General features: G+C 39.8%; 1 protein-coding gene across 6 annotated transcripts in view; it reads left to right on the top strand.

Moving 5' to 3' along the window:
- The first annotated feature begins 307 nt into the window (after nucleotides 1–307).
- The window catches only part of arl13b (ARF like GTPase 13B), a 132969-nt gene continuing 122554 nt past the window's right edge, over nucleotides 308–10722 (top strand). For 4 of the 6 annotated variants that reach the window (XM_087992861.1, XM_043700789.2, XM_043700788.2 and 1 more), the window contains exons 1-2: nucleotides 308–412; nucleotides 6863–6981. In XM_087992861.1, the coding sequence (XP_087848987.1) occupies nucleotides 6923–6981 (59 nt within the window). In that variant the 5' untranslated portion in view covers nucleotides 308–412; nucleotides 6863–6922. Of the gene's footprint in view, nucleotides 413–669; nucleotides 755–3815; nucleotides 3904–6862; nucleotides 6982–10722 lie in introns of those variants that run through there. The other 2 variants (XM_087992860.1, XM_087992859.1) reach the window with 2 other exon arrangements.

Here is a 10722-nt window from a genome sequence, read left to right as displayed (position 1 = left end):
ATTGCCAATCCTGACCGAGTCTGCCGGGTTTTCCCGGTGTTGTGTATGATTTGGGATTCTGCACCTTGTGCCCGTCTGAACAATGGTGCAATGCTGTTAGATGTACAGTACTTTGGTCGGATTGTATGCGACCACACTGCCGTGTTTGTCTGTGGATGCAGGAAGCGATGCACTTGCCAGCACCGCGCGCGCTCGGGTTGGGGAATCAGGGCAAACTGCCGCAGCGAGCACCGGCAGGCGCGCGGCGGGGCCGTGACGTCACCGCGCGGGGGTGGTTCCACCGTCACCAGGGCGACGGTGTGGAACTTGGCAACCTGCTTAGCAACGGACACCAGGGTAACCGGGAGGTGGTGGAGTGGGGGAATACCCGGATATAACACTGTGAGTGGGGAGCTACGGCCACGGCCGGGCGGTAAGTGATGCTTCTCCGGGGGCGGGGGGTAAATCCACACGGAGCTGGGCCGCAGCCGCCACGCTGTCGGATCGTGGGGCTCGCTGGGCAGCCGCTGCTCCAGGAGGCCCAGGCGACCTTTTCTTTGTGTTGTTTTTTTTTCCCCTTGTCCATCCAGCCCCGCAGTGATTATGGGGGAGGCTGGCCTTGGGCACGTTCAAACCTGCAGCGCCTGCTTCCCTGGATCGGGGAAAGAAGAATCCTGGATTTCCACCCTCTGATGTCGGGAAGTGGCAAGAAGTGCAGGCCCTTTAAATATGTCTCATCTTGAGGCAGTAATGTCCTTTCCTTCACACTTGGAAGGTGGGCCCATGTGGTGGGGATGAAGGAAAGCCGTACGGTACATCAGTCCCACCGCTGGGCTTGGTTGAGTTCGTTTCACGTTGCTCGCGGGCAAAAGTATTTTTTTAAAAAGCAATGCATTATCATTTTTTGAAATTGTCTCTTCAGCACGTCCTGACTTGCTTGCTTGGTACAACCAGCCCAATGATTTGTGACAGCGTATTGGCACTGCATTTTCTAAACAAAGGTTTGCCTGAAATTGACATTGGCAGTCCTCTGTGAAATATACAACAAGCCGTACACCAACACAATAAGCTGCTCAACTAGCCTGTGCTACTATTCATATTCCCGTCTCCTCTCATTTTATCTATCAGAAATCTCAGCCTTTCAGCGTATTTATTTGAAAGCATCCAAGCCAGTTGAACCATTTACTCCTAAGTAAATCAATTTCTTGTTATTTCCCTTTTGATTTTATTGATTTTATAGTATTGCTGCAAAAGGACATGTTTTGTTGAAAACCTCAACGAATTCGACTCTGCTTGTCAACCAATCAACACTCTTCTCAAACTGTGTAAATGCTGTTTCCCTTTAAGCTGATATTTTTGGCAAATTGTCCTGTTGAATGCAAGTTGAAAAGCATTGACAAAATGTCTTTTTCTTGGGTATATATACAAGAATATAGTGAAGAGAAGAGGAGGTGGTCTTGATGTTCTACCCAAATGAATCTCAGCCATAGTAAAATAGACTGATTATTATGCCATTGCTTTTTGATCTGTACTCCCAAATTATTAAATATATAGTCTCTAGTTTTGGATTCTTTCTACAATTGCAAATCTTTAGAAGTTACCCTAACCTGTTCAATCTCTCCTGGTCACTGTGAAATCAGTTCTGACTTTTTTTTGTTTTGATATGTATGATATGAATGCAGGGTGGCTCGTGCCTGCTAAGCATGCAAATTGTTCTGATGTCTCTTATCATTTGCAGCTTTGTGAAACAGCAACAGGGTTGTGGCAGGTTGCAGCAAGTGCAAGGGAATGTCCCTGGTCTCAATAAAGATAGGTCAGGCAGCATCTAGGGAACAGGAGATTCGACGTTTCGGGCACAGGCCCTTCTTGAAGAAGGGCCTGTGCCCGAAACGTCGAATCTCCTGTTCCCTGGATGCTGCCTGACCTGCTGTGCTGTTCCAGCAATAAAGTTTCAACTTTGATCTCCAGCATCTGCAGACCTCACTTTCTCCTCAATAAAGATAGTCTTGGCTGACAGTAGGGTTGATACAGACACACTCTGGTGCCAGATGAGGGTCAATATCAGAAGGAAGGTGGAGAAAGGCTCAATTGCAAAGGAGAAAACCCAGGGCAAGTAGTAAAAAAAGTGAAGAAACAAGCAGAAAAGAAATAATTAGTAAAAGAACAGAGCTGCCAAGAAATAAAAGTTTGGAAATGTAAAAATCTGAAGCTGAAGTTTCTTCTCAGAACCATCACATCTGTCTGAACAGAGCTGAACATGCAATAAAATGATCCCTACCCCACATCTGGCCTTAAGCTCAATAGAGGTAGTTTCAAATTAATACAACAGCAAAACAACAAAGCTGCTGAATTTTATATGAATTTAGTGTTTATTAAATTCTCCACTCCTAAGTTATAATAAAGTTACCCAGTAGATATTTCACTTGACATTTTTAAGCATGCATGCTTGCACATTGTCCCACATTGAGTTGTCATTTATACAATTCAGGGTTGAGAGAGTGGTGCTGGAAAAGCACAGCAGGTCAGGCAGCATTCGAGGAGCAGGAAAATTGACATTTCGAGCAAAAGCCCTTCCCAAAACTTCGATTTTCCTGCTCCTTGGATACTGCTTGACCTGCTGTCCTTTTCCAATACCACACTCTTGACTCTAATGTCCAGCATCTGCAGTCCTTACCTTTGCCCGTTTATACAATTCAGATATGCGGAGCAGTTCTGAAAAAGTTAGAAAATCTAGATGAACAAAGAGGACTAGGTATCCTTGTGGATAGGTCAATGAAAACTAATATGTAGGTGCAGCAAGCTATAGGAAAGCTAATAACGTTAGCCTTTCTTGCAAGAAGGTTTACAAGTAGGAGTAATGAAGTTTTACTTCAATTATATAAGAGTTTGATCAGACCGATTTGGATGTCAGTTATAGGTATGGTTAGTAAATTTGCAGGTGACCAAAATTGGAGGCGTAGTGGACAGCGAAGATGACTACCTCCGAATACAATGAGATCTTCATCAGATGGGCCAATGGCCCGAGGAGTGGCAGGTGAAGTTTAATTTAGGTGAGGTGCTGCATTTTGGAAAGGCAAATCAGGGCAGGACTTATACACTTAATGGTAAGGTCCTGGCTACTGTTGGTGAACAAAAAGACCTTGGAGTGCAGGTTCATAGTTCTTTGAAAATGCAGTTGCAGGTAGGTGTTTGGTATGCTTGCCTTATTTGGCCAGTGGATTGAGTATAGGAGTTGGGAGGTCATGTTGTGACTGTATACGACATTGGTTAGGCCACTGTTGGAATACTGTGTGCAGTCCTGGTCTCCCTGCCATAGGAAGGATGTTGTGAATATTGGAAAGGTTCAGACCGAAGGGGCAACTTTTTCAAGCCGAGGATGGTGCGTGTATGGAATGAGCAGAGGAAGTGTTGGAAGCTGGGACAAATACAATATTTAAAAGACATCTGGATCAGTATGTGAATAGGAAGTGTTTAGAGGCATATGATCCAAATGAGATTAGATTTAGTTTGGATACCTGGTTGGTCTGGACAAATTGGACTGAAGGGTCTGTTTCTGTGCTGTACAATTCTATGACTCTATGACCGTGTCTATGTGCAGATTTGGTACCCTTATCTCAAGAAATATGTTGTTGATAAATTTTGTTGCACACCTCTATTTCAGAGTTGTTCCTGGGATGATAGGTCTGATATGTATTCTCTATACATTTGAAGAATGAGCGATGATCTCGTTGAAGCTTCTACTTGTAAAGATGTCCTTTAAATCTTTAACAAAGCTTTTGGTCATCCGGCCCTAATATTCTTTTACGTTAGGTGTGCTAACATTGTTTTTTTGTGCAGATGAAGGCTAATTTGGAGAGTCATTTGTTCTCTTAGCTGGTTATTCATTGACTGTAAAATCCTTTGGCTTTCCTGCGATCATGAAAGGTAATAGATAAATCACGATTGTTTTTAGTATAGTTCATGTCAGATTTTACTAATACTCCTCTGAAACACCTTGAGATGTTTTACCATGTTAAAAGAGCTATATAAATGCCATTTGTCAAGTGTGCAGTCAGGACTTGCTTGGTCCTTTACTATAGAGGTGGGAAAAGGCATCACTTCCTTAATTCCTCCAAACTTTTACAAGATGTTAACTAATGACTGAGTAAAATAGAGTCATAGGCATAATAGCATAGATGTGTACAGCCCGGGAGAAGGCCCTTCACCAATCAAGTTTTCACTGATCAAAGGAGCCAACTAATTCTTCTACGGTCATTTTACAGCACTTGACCCATAGCCTTGGACGCCATGGCATCACACGTGGACATCTAGATTCCTCTTAAATGTTGTGAGCGTTTCTGCCTCTCCCACCCTACATGCAGTGAATTCCAGATTCCCACCACCCTCTGGGTGAAAAATATTTTCTTTACACCCCAAACAATCTCTTATCTTTAATCCATGCCCCTGGTCATTGATCCCTCCACCAAAGGCAAAGGATACTTCCCATCTTACCTATCCGTGCCCCTCACAATTTTATACATCTCTATCATGTCCCTGTCAGTCTCCAGTCTACTCATTCTCTCATCATAACTAAAACTCTCCATCCCAGACAACATCCCGGTGAATCTCCTGTTCAGTCATGAAAAAGTTTGATACTTTTTGATTCATTATCTATTATACTATTTCTCAAATATATTGCTCAATTTGGAATTACATTCCATTATATATTGGAAAACATTAAGTCCTTTCAAAATCTGTTTCAGTCCTGTATTTCCCTCCTTTGTTCACATTTTCAAATGTACTTTGAACCATACCTCTTTATAATTCTAGAGAATCAATGAGTCAGAAAATATGATGAAAACTGTATATTCGTTCTTTGGGGTTGGAAAGCTACATAGCTCTACCTAACCTAATAGAGGAGATGACAGCCTGATGGTATTATCCCTGGACTATTAGTTCAGTGGTACAGGCAATATTCTGGAGACTTGGAAATAAGAGTTGCATGATCATCATTGCTGATTGTCAAGAGAACCTATTTGGTTCACTAATGTCCTTTAAGAAAGGAAACTGTCATCCTCACCTGGTCTAGCCTGCATGTGACTAACAATGTGGGTTGACTCTTAATAGCTCACTTAGCAATTGGGATGGATAATAAATGCTGGTTTAGCAAGAAATGTTCACATCCTGTGAATGAATAAAAAACATTTGTAGAATAATTCAATGTAAAATTTATTGTTTTGGAGGGTGGCAAATCAACGCTCTATTTCCTTGTTCAAATGAGTGTGAAATATTTCACGAAACAAAACGAAGAAGCCTAGGGAGGTCTTGCTATCTTGGCATCATTTATTTTTATTTCAAATATACCTAGGAACGTTAATTTTGTTGTGCATAAAATCCCACTTTTTGCAACTTAGCTGCATTTCGCTACACAGTAATAATGATGACACTTTGAAAATAAACTATTGGTTGCCAAGTTTTGCGACAGCCTGAGAACATGAAAAACACAATATACCCAGAGCTTAGCATTGAGTAGAATAAAACACATTGTAAAACAGTGTATGAAAGAAGTGAAAAGCCACTGAGAAAAAAAGGAAGAAGTTCAGTCTTGAGATTAGATATAATTTATAAATATAACAGAAAGAGTGACTTAAACTAGCTATGCTAAACAAGGTCCAGTTGAAGGATTACAAGAAAGCAGATGGCTAAATGTAATATAATAAACATTGGGTAGAAGACCCCTGGTGTTAACTGATAATCTCTTCCCTGCTCCCGAACACCACCGAAACAAAATTGCCCTCCACATGCATACACTAATAGGCCAAAATGTTCACAAGGGAATTATGACACTAGAGAAGCTTGGGAACTGTAGACCAGTGAGTCTAAGGAGGAGTGGCAGATGAAGTTTAATTTAGATAAATATGAGGTGTTACATTTTGGTAAGACAAACAAGGGCAGGACTTGAGGAGTGTTGGCATTCAGGTACATAGTTCCTTGAAAGTTACGTCACAGGTAGACAGAGTGGTAAAGAAGGCATTTGGCATGCTTGCCTTCGTTGCTCAGACCATTGAGTATAGGAGTTGGAATGTTATGTTGCAGTTGTACAGACTACTGGTGAAGCCACTTTTGTAGTATTGTGTACAATTCTGGTCACCCTGCTTTAGAAAGGATATTATTAAATTGGAAAGGGTGCAGAGAAGATTTAGCAGAATGTTACTAGACTGGAAGGTTTGAGTTATAAGGAGAGGCTGTGACTTTTTTCATTTAAGCATAGGGGGCTAAGGGGTGACTTTATAGAGATTTATTAAATCAAGAGGGATATAGGTAAGGTGATTAGGAAAGATCTTTTCCCTCGGCTAGAGGAGTTCAAAAGCAGAGGGCATAATTTTGAGGTGAGAGGATAAAAATTTAAAAGGGACCTGAGGGGCAACCTTTTCACACAGAGGTTGGTTCATATGTGGAATGAATTGCCAGAGGAAGTGGTAAATGAATGTATAGTTGCAACATTAAAAGATATTTGGACAGGTACATGAATAGGAAAGGTTTAGCAGGATATGGATAAGCATAGGCAATTAGGATTAGTTTAGTTTGGGAAATTTGATTGGCATGGATGAGTTGGACTGAAGGGTCTGTTTCCATACTCTACAACTCTATAAGTACATGGATGAACCTTTGAAATGTCAGAACATTCATGGCAATGGACCAAGTGCTAGAAAATGGAATTAGTGGAGATTAATTGGTATAGTCTTGATGCATTGAAAGGCCTCTTCTGTGCTTTATGACTCTACTTACTAAGGAAGGAGGTTTTAGATTTCCTGACTTGTTATGTAAATAGTCTAAATGACTTAAATCATTTCCCATTAACTTTGCATGTTTATTCTTCTTGGTTTTCTTGATTTTGTTTCAGATGTTTACGTCTCCGTTGTTCGTGCATTTGCTGAAATTGCTTACAGAATTCTGAAAAGGGATGTTTAGTCTCATGGCTAATTGCTGCAGCTGGCTAAAACGTTGGCAAGAACCTGTAAGGTATGACTTAAGCATTTCTAATTAAGTTGACCATAAATGTTAGCTCTATTTCTCTGTTCACAGAAGCTTCCTGATTTATTATTCTTTTTGTAAAGGATTTTATTTGTTTCAATTTTCCTGCATAATACTTTTGGCATTTTTTTAATGAATTAAGTACTGCTGCTTTAACTGAGACTATTAACATAGAAATTTCCGATAATTTGTCTGCAATGTTGACAAAGTACTTCCAAAAATTATTTAAAATTTTTACTAAATAAAATTTTTATATGACAATTTTATGATCTTTATGGACATAAATGTTGTTTTACAAAAGATGAATTTCCCAGCAAGCAACAGAAGTGAACAGAACAAAAACTTTGTTTTTAGACTATTACTGTAACTAATAAACTAAAATCAACATGATCAAACAGTACTTGAGGCAACCATTACATCAAATTAAAACTATTTTTAGATTAACTAATTAATGTAATTGAGTACCTCTTTTGCTGGCAGTAATATAAAATTACAAGATTGAGTTCCAAGTTTGCTCCCAGTTTAGCAGGCGGTTTGCTTGTCCCTGTCATGCCAGGTTGCAACATCCCAAACCAACTGATTGTAGTGATTCCAAAAACCTCCAAACTTCCTATCTATTCTATCTTTTTGAATAGAGAGCCAACTCGCACCAATTTAGTTGCTTATGTGGAAAACAGTTTTTATTGTTATTCAAAGTATTAGCTGTGTTGTCTCTTTCTGTCTTTGTTTCTCTGTTTCTCACTCCACAAGCAGCTATCCTTTAACTACATCAAGGTGTGAAAACTGCAACTGGAATTTTAGTAGGTTTTGGTTTGTGTTTCTTTATCTATGCCGACCAGATTACATAGGCCCATCTCTGAGTAAAAGTTTTGTATTGCATCATCATCCCCACCTTTCCTAACACTTAGTGTACACATGCAGTACCTTACCACGTTCTCTCTTGAAACCCCGCCTCCATCTTTAAATTGTTAGATTGCTTCTTCAACATCCAATATTGACTGAGCAGAAAATTTCACCCCTAAATCTTACGACAAGTGAACCCAATGTCTTTCAATATTACTACAAGCTCCCCTAGCTATATACTGTCCTGGTTGCTTCCACATTTGGTCAGTGCTTGTTTACTTCTGATCAAACACACCAGTACGCAAACATTTGCCCAATTGGCATTTGCTGATTGTTCATGTTAAATAACCTTTTGGGCTCACTGTTCCCTTTACTGGTTGGTGCCAGTGATCCAGTAAATCTGTTGTTGTCCAGCGTCAAACTCCAGACTGGACAGTCTCTTCTCCATAGCTACTATATTTGCCTGGAGAAAGGCAGTTTGAGACTACAAACACATCTTTGAGACCCTTTCAGTGGTTCTGCGACTCACAGTTTGAAAACCACTAACCTAGCATGAGAGATCCATCTGCCTGCTGGAACAAAGTATCCAGGTAACTTCCTCCTCAATTATATATTACAGTATCCAAAGTTTGGTTTCCAGCTTGTTAACTGAGTTGATGTTTCTTGAGCTAAAGACTTTTACATCAGATGTGATCACTGTGGATGACACAGGTGTCCACGAGGTGCTATGTCTGCAACACAATATGTACTTCAGAGAAGTATAAAGAAAATTCAGTATATGAGTTAGCTTGATACATTTAAGTTATTTACATTTAATTTTATTTTGAAATTAAATGAGTTTTGGTGTGTTTGCATGTGAGTGATCCTTGCAGTATTCCAAAAAATTTTATCACTTCTGGCTTTCCAAAGTATGAAGATAGACCTGCATGATCCACTTTTGTTGTAAGAGTGTCTAAAGACACTTGATACAAGACAGCTGTAAAGTAAATCACACAACATTTTAATGAGAAGTCAAAGTAAGCACATGGGAGGAAACACCCTCAGATAGTTCAAAAATGTCTCAACAATTCAACCACTCTCTAATGTATTTATCCCATTTTAGCAACATTACTTCATGGACCATAATTACATCATGAATGATATGCCCTTGTTTATGCACTCAGTTCTCCATTTACATGGTTATTTTAAAAAGAAATCATGCATGACTCTTGTTCCTGACATTAAAATATCCTGTCCTGTGATCTTCAGAACTTTCCATTTCCTCCGTTTGGTTCTCTTTTCATCAAGCATGGAAACTTAATAAAAATAGCAATGCCCTAGCCGATCTAACCTTATAATTATCAGCAAACCCATTCCCACTGAAGTCATCACTTTTGCTCATGTTGTTGTGTCCATAGCTTAGTGTTAGGGCTAAGTCATTTCTGCAAATTCAGCAAGACTAAGCAAATTATATAATCTTATGCACCAATCTAACTTTACTGTTCTATAAAAAATATTATTAAAAAGGTGCAAAGACTAATGTATTGGATCATGTTTTAGAAAACAAGTGGATTGGGAGGAACAGGAATCTTGACTACCTCCCACATCGGTAAGTGAGAATGTGTTGGGCAGGTGGAAACATGCGTTAAAGATGATCAACTTTTGATTAGGAACCAAACCTAATTCCAATTATTCCATTTTAGTGTTTAACAGTGATGTGTTTGGATTTTGGTGAGAAACCAACTTTCTGTAGTCTGTGATCTAATTTATTGAAAGAGGGTGGATAGCTATTGGCATAATTAACAACTCATAAAATGACCAAATGTTTGGTCAAAGATGTAGATTTTGATAATATTTTGAAGAAGGAAAGCAAAGTAAAGGGTGTTCGGTTTAGTGTGGGACTTTTAAAGCTTAGGGCTCAGGCAGCTGAAGACATGGCTGCCAGTGGTCAAGAGATTTAAAATTAGGGACGTTGGTGAAGCAGAAATTAGAGGAATCTAGATGTTTGAGAATTATGACACTAGAGAAATTTAATAGAAAGAAAAACATGCATTCATTCAGCATTTTCATGATCATTAGATGTTTAAAGAACTTTATACACCTAGTGAAGTTTTTGTTTGAAGTGTGCACATTGTTATAAGTAGGAAATACAACAGTTAATTTATGTTTATGTTACAATCGCAGCTGAGGACAGGAATTATACAGTTAATAGCAGGCCCTGGGGAGTATTGCCAAACAAAGACAGGTAAGAGTGTAGATGTGTAGTTCCTTGAAAGTGGAGTCATAAGTGGACAAGATAGTGTGGAAGCATTTGGCGTGCTTGCCTTCATTGGTCAGTGCATTGAGTATAGGAGTCAGGACATCATGTAGTGGCTGTATAAGACATTAGTAAGGCCACATTCGGAGTACTGTGTATAATTCTAATCATCCTGCTGTGGGAAAGATAGAACATAGAACATTGCAGCGCAGTACAGGCCCTTTGGCCCTTGATGTTGCGCTGACCTGTCATACCAATCTGAAGCCCATCTAACCTACACTATTCCATGTACATCCATATGCTTGTCCAATGACGGCTTAAATGTACTTAAAGTTGGCGAATCTACTACCATTGCAGGCAAAGCATTCCATACCCTTACTACTCTCTGAGTAAATAAACTACCTCTGACATCTGTCCTATATCTATCACCCCTCAGTTTAAAGCTATACCCCCTGTGCTCACCGTCACCATACTTGGAAAAAGGCTCTCCCTGTCCACCCTATCTAACCCTCGGATTATCTTATATGTCTCTATTAAGTCACCTCTCAACTTTCTTCTCTCTAACAAAAACAACCTCAAGTCCCTCAGCTTTACCTTGTAAGACCTTCCCTCCATACCAGACAACATCCTAGTAAATCTCCTCTGCACCC

This window comes from Chiloscyllium plagiosum, unplaced genomic scaffold (assembly GCF_037043375.1).
Source record: "Chiloscyllium plagiosum isolate Xiang-an unplaced genomic scaffold, Cpla_swu_hap1 HiC_scaffold_12, whole genome shotgun sequence".
Classification (NCBI taxonomy): domain Eukaryota; kingdom Metazoa; phylum Chordata; class Chondrichthyes; order Orectolobiformes; family Hemiscylliidae; genus Chiloscyllium; species Chiloscyllium plagiosum.
Note: the sequence above shows the minus strand (reverse complement) of the source record. Positions and strands in the feature narration are given on the sequence as shown.